Source organism: Ranitomeya imitator, chromosome 7 (genome assembly GCF_032444005.1).
Source record: "Ranitomeya imitator isolate aRanImi1 chromosome 7, aRanImi1.pri, whole genome shotgun sequence".
NCBI classification, from domain to species: domain Eukaryota; kingdom Metazoa; phylum Chordata; class Amphibia; order Anura; family Dendrobatidae; genus Ranitomeya; species Ranitomeya imitator.
The window spans coordinates 49165113-49179343 of record NC_091288.1 but is presented as its reverse complement, the minus strand read 5'-3'; the positions used below and the strand labels follow the sequence as shown (position 1 = coordinate 49179343).

The 14231-nt window shown below is 38.9% G+C and overlaps 1 protein-coding gene across 1 annotated transcript in view; it reads left to right on the top strand.

Annotated features, from left to right (window-relative positions):
- Positions 1–14231, top strand: part of PDE11A (phosphodiesterase 11A) — a 572166-nt gene that overhangs the window by 507341 nt on the left and 50594 nt on the right. The window contains exons 16-18 of the mRNA XM_069733206.1: positions 7949–8026; positions 9197–9260; positions 13937–14011. Of these exons, the coding sequence (XP_069589307.1) occupies positions 7949–8026; positions 9197–9260; positions 13937–14011 (217 nt within the window). The remainder of the gene's footprint in view (positions 1–7948; positions 8027–9196; positions 9261–13936; positions 14012–14231) is intronic.

Below are 14231 nucleotides of genomic sequence, written 5' to 3'. Positions count from 1 at the left end.
TGATCACGGGTGTTTATTCCCTCTGATGCCGCTGTCAATAGTGAGCGACATCATTGGGCATCACAGACGGAGGGAGATGCCTCTCTGCTCCCAGCGGCACAATGTGTTGTGCTGATAGTCTTCATGGTGACCCCAGGCCAAAAGATGGCCGCGGGTTCACCAAGGGACGGTGGCCTGTAAGCTGCTGCTCAGAGCACATTGCAAATTACAAATTGTAAAAATATTATTCACAAAATAAAGAACAAAAAAATAAAAAAAATCTTAATCCAATAAATATATTTATTTATGTACAAACAAAAATAAGCCAAAAAAAGTATGCATATTTGGTATCGCTGCATCCGGAATGATCCGACCTAGAAAACTCAGACCCACTAGTTAACCCCTTCAGTGAACACCGTAAAAAAAAAGACAAAAAACTGCTTTCTCATCATACCTGCAAACAAAACATGGAATAAAATGCGATCAAAAAGGCAAATGTAAATAAAATTGGTATTGCTGAAAACGTCATCTTATCCTGCAAGAAAAACAAGCTGCCATACAGCTCCGTCAGTGGAAAAATAAAAAAGCTATATCTCTCAAAATAAAGAGATGCAAAGATAATTAGTTTTTCGGTAAAATAGTTTTTATTGTGTAAAAACGCCAAAAAGATAAAAAAAGATATAAATGTGGTATCACTGTAAGCGTACTGACCTGAATAATAATGCTGCCTTATCAATTTTACCACACACGGAAAGACTTAAAAAAAGCAATTCTTGAATTTCTGGTTTTGTTTATTCTGCCTCCCAAAAATCGGAATGAAAAGCGATCAAAAAAGTCCTGTGCCCGAAAATGGTACAAATAAAAATGTCAACTCGTCCTGCGAAAATCAAGCCATCACGTGACTATGTCAGAGAAAATATGGAAAAATTATAGCTGTCTAAATATGGGGATGCAAAAGGTGTTTTTGCAATAAAAAGTGTCTTTTAGTGTGTGGCTGCAGCTAAACATAAAAATCCAATATAAATCTGGTATCACTGTAATCGCACTGAGAATTACATCGTCTAAAGTCGTCTAATTGCTTGTACCATGCGAGGAGTGGTGTAAAAAATACAGGTCCTTCTCAAAAAATTAGCATATAGTGTTAAATTTCATTATTTACCATAATGTAATGATTACAATTAAACTTTCATATATTATAGATTCATTATCCACCAACTGAAATTTGTCAGGTCTTTTATTGTTTTAATACTGATGATTTTGGCATACAACTCCTGATAACCCAAAAAACCTGTCTCAATAAATTAGCATATTTCACCCATCCAATCAAATAAAAGTGTTTTTTAATAACAAACAAAAAAACCATCAAATAATAATGTTCAGTTATGCACTCAATACTTGGTCGGGAATCCTTTGGCAGAAATGACTGCTTCAATGCGGCGTGGCATGGAGGCAATCAGCCTGTGACACTGCTGAGATGTTATGGAGGCCCAGGATGCTTCAATAGCGGCCTTAAGCTCATCCAGAGTGTTGGGTCTTGCGTCTCTCAACTTTCTCTTCACAATATCCCACACATTCTCTATGAGGTTCAGGTCAGGAGAGTTGGCAGGCCAATTGAGCACAGTAATACCATGGTCAGTAAACCATTTACCAGTGGTTTTGGCACTGTGAGCAGGTGCCAGGTCGTGCTGAAAAATGAAATCTTCATCTCCATAAAGCATTTCAGCCGATGGAAGCATGAAGTGCTCCAAAATCTCCTGATAGCTAGCTGCATTGACCCTGCCCTTGATGAAACACAGTGGACCAACACCAGCAGCTGACATGGCACCCCACACCATCACTGACTGTGGGTACTTGACACTGGACTTCAGGCATTTTGGCATTTCCTTCTCCCCAGTCTTCCTCCAGACTCTGGCACCTTGATTTCCGAATGACATGCAAAATTTGCTTTCATCAGAAAAAAGTACTTGGGACCACTTAGCAACAGTCCAGTGCTGCTTCTCTGTAGCCCAGGTCAGGCGCCTCTGCCGCTGTTTATGGTTCAAAAGTGGCTTTACCTGGGGAATGCGGCACCTGTAGCCCATTTCCTGCACACGCCTGTGCACGGTGGCTCTGGATGTTTCCACACCAGACTCAGTCCACTGCTTCCTCAGGTTCCCCAAGGTCTGGAATCGGTCCTTCTCCACAATCTTCCTCAGGGTCCGGTCTCCTCTTCTCGTTGTACAGCGTTTTCTGCCACATTGTTTCCTTCCAACAGACTTACCATTGAGGTGCCTTGATACAGCACTCTGGGAACAGCCTATTTGTTGAGAAATTTCTTTCTGGGTCTTACCCTCTTGCTTGAGGGTGTCAATGATGGCCTTCTTGACATCTGTCAGGTCGCTAGTCTTACCCATGATGGGGGTTTTGAGTAATGAACCAGGCAGGGAGTTTATAAAAGCCTCAGGTATCTTTTGCATGTGTTTAGAGTTAATTAGTTGATTCAGAAGATTAGGGTAATAGGTCGTTTAGAGAACCTTTTCTTGATATGCTAATTTATTGAGACAGGTTTTTTGGGTTATCAGGAGTTGTATGCCAAAATCATCAGTATTAAAACAATAAAAGACCTGACAAATTTCAGTTGGTGGATAATGAATCTATAATATATGAAAGTTTAATTGTAATCATTACATTATGGGAAATAATGAAATTTAACACTATATGCTAATTTTTTGAGAAGGACCTGTACATAAAGCCAATTCTTCACCTACTGTTTATTTTTTCATTCTGCCTCCCAAAGATGGCAGTAAGGCTCACCGTAGATTTATCCTGCACTCTTCATTGAGCATTTACACTGGGGTTTCCATGTAAATCTCTAAAATACGTGATTCAGACGAAGCCCCGAGCGCAATATTCCCTTTAATGAGGCAGATGGAGGCACTGTGGACTCCATCTAGCCTATGATCCAGCGGTGTCCGTCATTTTAGGCGTATAAAAGCACAGTCCACCACAGGTTTGCACACTTCTGAAAAGGACAACACTGAACAGAGGCCAGACAGAGTCCAGAGTATCTCTGCTGCATCATTATAGTGAGTGGACTCCTCGGGGGTTTTACCTGAATCACATCACTCGGACATTTAGATGGAAACCCCAAAGTAAGTGCTCAGCGTAGAGCACAAGATAAGCTGGTAAGCCACATGTTGGACCTAACAAATATGTCATGTTCAGTGCACAACCAAAAATATATCAATACTAAGAAAGCATAAATAAATAAAATATAAGATATAGAGAGTTAAAAAATATATAAGTGCATGGTATAGTGAATGTCATAATCACCAAATTATTATTACTGTCAGGCTTTTTTTAATTTATAGAAAGCTAAGATTTCACTATAGAGGAACGTCGAAACATTTATAAAGTCAAATCCCATCGGTTATCAAATCCGGCTTGGCTGAAACCGTTTCTTTTTAATTACACCACTAGTGATTGTAAATCATTAGTTTTAAGCTACCACTTGCAATTAACATCTCCATACGTCATTCTGTGCCCTTTTCTTGCTATTATTAGACTTGCAAATTATCACCAATGGAATACCCCGAGCCAGGTGATATAAAAGTGCGAATGACAAATTGCCTTTGCTTTGTAAAAGTTCAGATAATTGATTTTGTAAAATAGGAACCACAAAACTTCAAATGAGTCCATCTAAGTGCCTTGCATTGTGATTAATGAAATGGAAAACGCTATGGGTGAGATTTACCATGGTGGGAATTTTCACTTTTCTCGGTAAACTGGGAAAATATTTACTTCAGTCTTACAAACATTGATTGGTTGGATTCACATTTATCACTCTGCAGCATTTTTTTGGGGTGACTTTGTTTGATTTCTTTTCTGCAGCATTCACTTTTCATCCAAGTGGAAGAACTCTTCCGTACAGATAAAATGTAAACACTGCAGCCACTCAGCGCCTAAAGATTGGCTGCAGTGGTCATGTGACTGCCCCATCAGATGTTGATCCAGGAGACCATAGAGATATCTATAGATTAGGTGATCACTTTTAAATCTGGTGGAGGTCCAACATCCAACCAATGGCATCCGCACCGATCAGCAGAATGGGGCACTTTTATCCCCACTGAAATGGCGTGGCAGTGCACATGCCCGAAGACTGCTACATTAATTCTCTGTGGGGCTATCGGAAAAAGCCAAGCACCGCACTTGGCAGTCCTATAGATAGTTATGGGGTGGCTGTGGAGTGCATCACTGCTCCACTCAGATAAAAGTGCCCCATTCTGCTGATCAGTACGGGTCACAGTAGTTGGACCACCACTAACTAGAACTGATAACCTATCCTGTAAATAGGTGATATCTTGTCATCACCGGATAACCCCTTTACGTTCCTAAGCTTGGATATAGTTTTCTGGAAGTATAAAGCAAAGTTTTGCCACGGGATCATTAATATTCCCTAAGTTTTGTATAGTTTTGACTTTAGTTTCTGATGCTCATCACTGGCTTCTCCTTTTGGGGTGTCAAAAGTTTAAAATTGAGTTCTGAACTAGAGTGCCCATGTTCCTTATTAGATTCTCTCCCAGCATGGTTTTGCCCCGCCATGGTTTATGCCTCCAACCCACTGTATTACTCCATACCCTCCCGCTACACCGCTTCACGCTAGTTGTCTGACTGAAAATGTATTTAATGAGATTGGAAACATCGCATGTAGAATGGACTGCATGTTGTACCAGCAAAGGAGACAGGGTCATGTGAAGCTTTTCAGAAGTTGTCAGTGAAAATAAGGAATAAATTACAAATGGAGAGAAGATAAGAATATAAATTGCCTTATTCATATAAAGTAAGGCCTCAGTTCATCATTGCCTTTGTGCCTGTTTTTTTTGTCTAGTTTTGTGAGTTTTGTACCTTTTCTTGTGTGCACCCAATTCATTATTCTAAGGGCACCTTTTTTAAAACCTATTTATTACATGCTCGCCTGTTGATTTAGTTTTCCACTTTATGGGTGAAGTCCAGCAATTTCATTCACTTGATTCATTAATTTGCGACTTATTAACAAGTCATACAATTTTGCCCATCTTCACTCCAGTTCCCCCCCCCCCCCCCCCAGTGTAGTTTTGTTGGATGCACACTATTTCTGGGAATCACCCTCTTCTCTCGCTCATATAGGTATTTGCTTAGAATAAGGATCACATCAATGGGCAGATTCCTGGAGTCAACTAAACTCATATTTGTAGAGCCACATTGAGACTTTGGTATTGGCAGCCATTTTAAGATGTTTCATCTACGGTTTTATGGCTTATGGACATAGATCAACAACGATACTTCAGCCAAAATCATTGACGTACGTTCATGCAATGCATGTCAAATAGTAACCCTTACCATGTACATCAAACTTTTTCATATCCTTAGAAGTAAAGCGTTGGTCAGATTATGATCCTATTTAGCTATCACCTTTCTCTTAACGTGAACCAATTGGATCAGTCTAACTGGACATCTCTCATTTAGAAAGCATGTAAAAATCGTCAATGTCTGAGACGTTGAGGTTCTGAACCCTAAACATCTCCACGAAGTCTGCAGGCGTTACAGTGTACATAGAGTTGTGGCTACCTGACTAGCCAATCAAATATTTGCCGATGTATACAGTAGGTCTTCTTATATAAGTAAAAATTATAATAAAGTCTGGTGACAACCAATATGGCTGACATTATACCACCTTCAATGATGTTCATCCAGTTCCGATTGATCAATCTGCCTAGATATGCATAATACATCCCATATTTCACAACTGCTTCGGAAGTGTTTGTAACGTAGGAAGGCTGAGTGACAACTCACGTGTGTGCAGCAATCGTCACCATATTGCTCTACTCATTTTTTCTTATTTAGTGGGACGCATTCTCAAAACAATCTAGAAGGGTGATTTTAGGGTTTATGTTTAAGCACTGGAGTGGTGCTACTATTCTAAGCACACTGACTCTAGTATTATACTTACCAGCCACCATCTCCAGCACTTCCTGTCGCCACTCCTGTCACGCGCTGCCATCTTGTGATGGCAACTTCTGACTGACCGGTAGTCAGAGGTAACAGTCACAAGCTCTCACTGTAAGTCTATCAGAGCCTAGTTCTGGCTCTCATAGATTTACATTGATTTGTGACTTCCCACTTGCCCAGCAAATACTGCAGCAATCTGGCAGGTCCCAACTTGCAAAAGATCGAGCAGAGCAGAGCCAATAAAAAATGAAGACGGTGGCTGGTGAGTATAATACTGGGGGCAGGGAACTTAGATTAGTTGCACTGAAAGAATGGGGCACTTTTATCCCTGGTAGAATGGAGCGACAGTGTGTATCCTCGAATCCTAGTCCATCTATTCCCTATGGCGCTGCTGGAAAAAGCCGAGCATAGCGCTCAGCAGTCCCATAGATAATTAAATAAATGGTGGTCGAGCATGAGCAATACCACCCTATTCTACCATGGATAAATGTGCCTAGTTTTGGCAATCGGTGTGGTCCCAACATTTGGACACCCACTGATGTATAACTTATAATCATAGAATCATAGAATGTTAAGGTACCTTTACACTAAACGACTTACCAATGATCACAACCAGCGATACGACCTGGCCGTGATCGTTGGTAAGTCGTTGTGTGGTCACACAGACAGCTCTCCAGCGACCAACGATCAGGGGAAAGACTTCGGCATCGTTGAAACTGTCTTCAACGATGCCGAAATCCCCCTGCAGCACCCGGGTAACCAGGGTAAACATCGGGTTACTAAGTGCAGGGCTGCGCTTAGTAACCCGATATTTACCCTGGTTACCATTGTAAAAGTAAAAAAAAAAAACACTACATACTCACATTCTGATGTCTGTCACGTCCCCCGCCGGTGTCCACAGGGTTAAAACTGCTTTCGGCAGGAGCACTGCTAATGCACGCGCTGCTGCCGAGAGTTTCCCTGCACTGACTCTGTCAGCGCCGGCCGTAAAGCAGAGCACAGCGGTGTCGTCGTGCTCTGCTTTACGGCCGGCGCTGACACAGGGGACGTGACAGACATCAGAATGTGAGTATGTAGTGTTACGCGCGGCCCTGCACTTAGTAACCCGATATTTACCCTGGTAACCAGTGAACACATCGCTGGATCAGCGTCACACACGCCGATCCAGCGATGACAGCGGGTGATCAGCGACCAAAAAATGGTCCTGATCATTCCCCAATGACCAACGATCTCCCAGCAGGGGCCTGATCATTGGTCGCTGACGCACATAACGAGATCATTAGCGGGATCGTTGCTACGTCACCAAAAGCGTGATGTTGCAACAATATCGTTAACGATATTGTTATGTGTGACGGTACCTTTAGAGTTGGAAGGGACCTCCAGGGTCATCGTACTCAATGCAGGATTCACTAAACCATCTCAGGCAGATGTCTGTCCAGCCTCTGTTTGAAGACTTCCATTGACGGAGAACTCACCACCTCTCGTGGCAGCCTATTTCACACATCGATCGCCTCACTGTCAAAATGTTTTTTTTCTAATATAATCTATGGAAAACCCCTTTAATATAAATGCGTTATGATTTTTTTTCTCATAGGATGGAAAACATTGGTTAACTTTGGTTAAGGGCAACTTAGTGTTTGCAATAAATGGACTTTTAAGACTCCATAAAGACAATAACCCAAAGTAAAAATCTATTATAATTATTAATAATCCCTTATCTTATGTGTTTTTGTCCTGGTATATGTCAGGTATGCTCAGTTCTTCCAGTAGCACATGAGTTAAGCACTTTACAATTTTCTGAAGAAGAATGACAATTTATTTTCTTGTCCACCGGGAGGATGGTATGTTACATTAAAGCCAAAATCTGATCCATCTTGATAAATTGTCATGATAACATTGTCAGGTGCAAGTGGCAAACAAATTTCGTAACATCACATCCTATAACAATTTCTATTTTTACATCTCTGATCCCATTAACCTGCCCATGTTCCGTATTTTTCAGGAGACGAAATGAGTTTTTTGAACTGGTCAGTAAAGGAGAATACAACTGGAATGTTAAAAACCACAGAATCATATTCAGGTAAGAAAAAACACATTTTTGAATTTTTGAAGGATTTTCTGGACATTCTCATAGTTTGCACTATTGTTTTACATCTGTATATTTTCGAAGAAAAAAAAAAAGATATTTCAAATTATACCGACTACCTAAAAAAAAGAAATAAACAAAAAAACATCAATGTGGGCATCTCAACAGGACCTATATCTTAAATGAAATCTTGACTGTATCATATTTTGTGACCTAGGCAGAATGTTAACGCTATTTACCATGTATTCCTAAAGGATCATATGATTTCCAACAAATTACCAGCCGGCTGCTTTCATTTCAAGTGAATCACAGAATAATGCAACGTTGCAAACCTTTCTGGCTGTTGCATACATTGATAGACGGAAATAAAATTGCTTATATACATTAGTACTTGCGTACAGCAACTTTTTACAGGTCTAAAGAATATGGCCCCCCAAAAAAGTGACTTGGTTTTTCCTTCCATATGCAAGTTCCTAAATGCCGCTACTGCAATTAGCCGTAACAAACGGTATGGCCATTGTCAGACGTATGTCCAAAACGATACTGTTTCACAAGTAAAGTATTAAAAAATAAAATATTTCAAATCATAAAATAAAAAACTAAATACGAAACTATATAAATAAATATATATATATATATTTTTAGTAATATATAGTATATTTATTTATATTTTTATTATGTACATATATATATGTGTATATATGTGTGTGTATATATTCTATATGTATTTATTATAACATATTTTTATTTATATATAATAAAAATTTAAAATATAAATAAATATACATATATTGTATAGGAATGAAAAAATAAAAAAATGTAAATAAGAAATATATAAATAAGAAATTATATATTTATTTTATTACATTTTTAATGTGTATATATATATATATTTAGTTTTTTATTTTATTATTTTAAGTATTTGATTTATTTATTTTTGTATTCTTTATTTGTTAGATAATACTAAGGAAGATAAGTGAACAAAGGTGGCTATTCTTCTCTGCATTCTTCTCATTTTAGTGTATGTGCTACCAATGCGAGCACATTATTATTTTTTTTGTAAGAGCCTTTTCTCCAATATTACATTTAGTATAATAAGGTCGGTAGCGATCTGTAACAAGCGCTGGCATAGTAGGTTTGCTTTGATCTTCCCCTCTCTTTCAGATCAATGCTGATGACAGCATGTGACCTTGGAGCTGCAACCAAACCATGGGAGATCTCAAGACAGGCAAGTGTTGATTTATTGCTGGGCAAGGAGGAACATTCTGATGGGACACTGTTACAAGGGCTCCAACGACTTACAGAGCACCATAATAACATAACCCTTCGGGCTCTGTTCACCATAAGGACTGGGGAGGACGCTATAGGTTTGCAGTAATAGTTATTTTTCTATATGTAATTTAGCTTGATAGAGGTTTCTCTTCTGGAATATTTTTGTGTGCCCTGCCACCTGACATCTTGCAATTCTTCGCTTTCAGTTGTTTTTTACACATTAATAGGAAAAAGGGAATTTTCCATATAACAGTGGCTCAGTGGTTAGCACTATATGGTGGCACAGTGGTTAGCACGGTAGGTGGCTCAGTGGTTAGCACTATATGGTGGCTCAGTGGTTAGCACGGTAGGTGGCTCTGTGGTTAGCACTATATGGTGGCTCAGTGGTTAGCACGGTAGGTGGCTCAGTGGTTAGCACTGCAGCCTTACAGCGCTGGGATCCAGGGTTCAAATCCCACCAAGGACAACATCTGCAAGGAGTTTGTATGTTCTCTCCGTGTTTGCGTGGGTTTCCTCCGATTTCCTCCCACACTCCAAAGATCCGAAGACATACTGATACGGAATCTAGATTGTGAGCCCCAATGGGGACAGTGATGATAATGTCTGTGGATTTAATGGCGCTATATGAGTGAGTAAAATAAATATGTAATGTCAATGGTTTCTGATGAGGAATTTGGGGTTTATTCCCGTCAGCATGGAGAACAGTGGTTCAATTGATGGTCATGGCCGTATAAACTGGTGTTTCAGCTAAATTAAAAGCCTGGTGTGCGTGAAAGAATGCAACTAGGGTATGGAGTTGAAATGCATTCATGACTTGACCACCAACCGGGGTTCCTGGGGAAGATGGGGGGTCATCTGCTATTTATTACCATAATAAAAGTCCTGACTACCATGATAATTTTTTGGTTGATCAAATTCATAACCAAAGACCAATGAAAGCCATATGGAGCCATATTTCAGTTATATAGGAATAATGAATAGCTATATTTATCACTAGGATGGGCTCCCAGTCCTAGTGCAATCATGATGTTATATAATAAGATGTATTTTATTTTTATTATTTTCTAAACATGATTATCGCAAGATAAATGTTGGATGTGTAATATCTATACAACTGATGGTCTATGCACATGGTTACAATGTTTACACCCCGACATCTCAATCACATAACACGTTAAAGGTGTTATAATAATGGCTGGATATCATAAAAAATAATGTGTGTAAGATGCATGTAGGGTGTGTAATATATGTAATGTGTGTTTAATGTACAGTATGTAATGTGTGTAATATATATAATATGTGTGTAATGTGTGTTTAATGTATGTAATATGTGTGTAATGTGTGTGTAAAGTGTGTAATGTATGTAATGTGTGTGTGTGAAGTGTGTAATATATGTGTAATGTATGTAATATGTGGGTAATATGTGTAATATGTATGCAATGTATGTAATATGTGTTTAATGGGTGTAATGTGTGTAATATATGTAATATGTGTGTAAAGTGTGTAATATGTGTGTAATGTATGTAATATGTGTGTAATGTGTATGTAATATGTGTAATGTGTACGTAATGTGTGAAATGTATGTAATATGTGTGTCGTGTGTAATATGTGTGTAATGTGTGTAATGTGTATGTAATATGTGTAATGTATGTAATATGTGTGTAATGTGTGAAATGTATGTAATATGTGTGTAATCTGTGTAATATGTGTGTAATGTGTGTAATATGTGTGAAATATATGTAATATGTGTGTAATATGTGTGTAATATGTGTGTAATGAGCCAGTGCCAGGCAGCAGCTGCCAAGGCAAACAGGATCATGGGGTGCATTAAAAGAGGTCTGGATACACATGATGAGAGCATTATACTGCCTCTGTACAAATCCCTAGTTAGACCGCACATGGAGTACTGTGTCCAGTTTTGGGCACCGGTGCTCAGGAAGGATATAATGGAACTAGAGAGAGTACAAAGGAGGGCAACAAAATTAATAAAGGGGATGGGAGAACTACAATACCCAGATAGATTAGCGAAATTAGGATTATTTAGTCTAGAAAAAAGACGACTGAGGGGCGATCTAATAACCATGTATAAGTATATAAGGGGACAATACAAATATCTCGCTGAGGATCTGTTTATACCAAGGAAGGTGACGGGCACAAGGGGGCATTCTTTGCGTCTGGAGGAGAGAAGGTTTTTCCACCAACATAGAAGAGGATTCTTTACTGTTAGGGCAGTGAGAATCTGGAATTGCTTGCCTGAGGAGGTGGTGATGGCGAACTCAGTCGAGGGGTTCAAGAGAGGCCTGGATGTCTTCCTGGAGCAGAACAATATTGTATCATACAATTATTAGGTTCTGTAGAAGGACGTAGATCTGGGTATTTATTATGATGGAATATAGGCTGAACTGGATGGACAAATGTCTTTTTTCGGCCTTACTAACTATGTTACTATGTTACTATGTTACTATGTGTGTAATATGTGTGTAATATAAAAATAATATAAAAATATTTCACGGATCCGCACATTCCTAAACCAAGAATCTGCAAAAACCCTAGTCCATGCCCTCATCATCTCCCGCCTTGACTACTGTAACCTCCTGCTCTGTGGCCTCCCCTCTAACACTCTTGCACCCCTCCAATCTATTCTAAACTCTGCTGCCCGACTAATCCACCTGTCCCCCCGCTATTCCCCGGCCTCTCCCCTCTGTCAATCCCTGCACTGGCTCCCCATCACCCAGAGACTCCAGTACAAAAGCCTAACCATGACATATAAAGCCATCCACAACCTGTCTCCTCCATACATCTGTGACCTCGTCTCCCGGTACTTTCCTGCACGCAACCTCCGATCCTCACAAGATCTCCTTCTCTACTCCCCTATTATCTCCTCTTCCCACAATCGCATACAAGATTTCTCTCGTGCATCCCCCCTACTCTGGAATGCTCTACCACAACATATCAGACTCTCGCCTACCATCGAAACCTTCAAAAAGAACCTGAAGACCCACCTCTTCCGACAAGCCTACAACCTGCAGTAACCACCGATTGACCAAACCGCTGCACGGCCAGCTCTACCCTCACCTACTGTATCCTCACCCATCCCTTGTAGATTGTGAGCCCTCGCGGGCAGGGTCCTCTCTCCTCCTGTACCAGTTGTGACTTGTATTTTTCAAGATTATTGTACTTGTTTTATTATGTATACCCCTCCTCACATGTAAAGCGCCATGGAATAAATGGCGCTATAATAATAAATAATAATAATAATAATAATAATGTATGTAATATGTGTGTAATGTGTGTAATATGTGTGTAATGTATGTAATATGTGTGTAATGTGTGTAATATTTATGTAATGTGTGTAATGTATGTAATATGTGTGTAATATGTGTGAAATGTATGTGATATGTGTGTAATGTGTGTAATATGTATGTACCGTAATGTGTGTAGTATGTGTGTAATATATGTAATATGTGTGTAATGTGTGTAATATGTGTGTGAAATGTGTGTAATATGTGTGTAATGTGTGTAATATGTATGTAATGTGTGTAGTATGTGTGTAATATATGTAATATGTGTGAAATGTGTGTAATATGTGTGTAATATATGTAATATGCATGTAATGTGTGTAACATGGGTGTAATATATGTAATATGTGTGTAATGTGTGTAATATGCATGTAATGTGTGTAATATATGTAATATATGTGATATGTGTGTAATATGTATGTAATGTGTGTAATATATGTAATATGTGTGTAATGTGTGTAATATGTGTGTAAAGTGTGTAATATGTGTGAAATGTGTGGGTGTAATATATGTAATATGTGTGAAATGTGTGTAATATGTGTGTAATATATGTAATATGTATGTAATGTATGTAACATGGGTGTAATATATGTAATATGTGTGTAATGTGTGTAATATGTATGTAATGTGTGTAATATATGTAATATGTGTGTAATGTGTGTAATATGTGTGTAATGTGTGTAATATATGTAATATATGTAATGTGTGTAATGTGTGTAATATGTGTGTAATGTGTGTAATATGTGTGTAATGTGTGTAATATGTATGTAATGTGTGTAATATACAGTATGTAATATATGTGATATGTGTGTAATATGTGTGTAAAGTGTGTAATATATGTAATATGTGTAATGTGTAGTGCAATTAGTTTTGCAAATGTGTATAAAACTAAAATAATCCCAGTGATCTTTCCTTTTTCTCTCTCCTGAGAAATCATGAGGAATGCAAAGCAAATAGGGTGCTGCAATGTTTTCAGCTATCAGCCACCCCATCTTTCAGACAGCTTGTATTCCTCCACCATGGAGATACCGCAGGCACTGTCACATACTGACATTGATTAATCAGTTTCTGCATAGTTTTTAAATTTGAGGGCTTTCCATTCATTCAGTCAAACGTCTTCCTCGGCCATCACATCCTGAGGGTAATATGAATGAATACAAAGAATACTGATTAGCATCAATAGCGGGAGATGGCAGAATACGATTCCGCCATGCATATTTACAGCGGATGGTTTTTACACAAGGAACAAAGGCTTCGAATAGTGAATGGTTTGAAGAGGTTCCAAACAATACTGAACTGGAGCGAGCTATAATCGGATCTGTTGTACTTTTAGGTGGCCGAATTAGTGACCAGCGAATTCTTCGAGCAAGGAGACCGAGAACGTTCAGAGCTTAAACTGACACCTTCAGTAAGTCCTGCACGGAGTTTGGTAAACTCTCATAAACTCTCATATGTGTTTGCTTGTTCAATAAAACGTAAAGGAAACCTGCCCCCAAGTTTTTGCTGTGGTATAAAGTATGGACAGATACCCTGAATCCAGCAATGTATCACATACCAGGCTACTCACTGTAGTTTTTTTTTTATAAAGTGATTGCTCTATGTCCTCCATTCATGAATGAGCTCTGTCT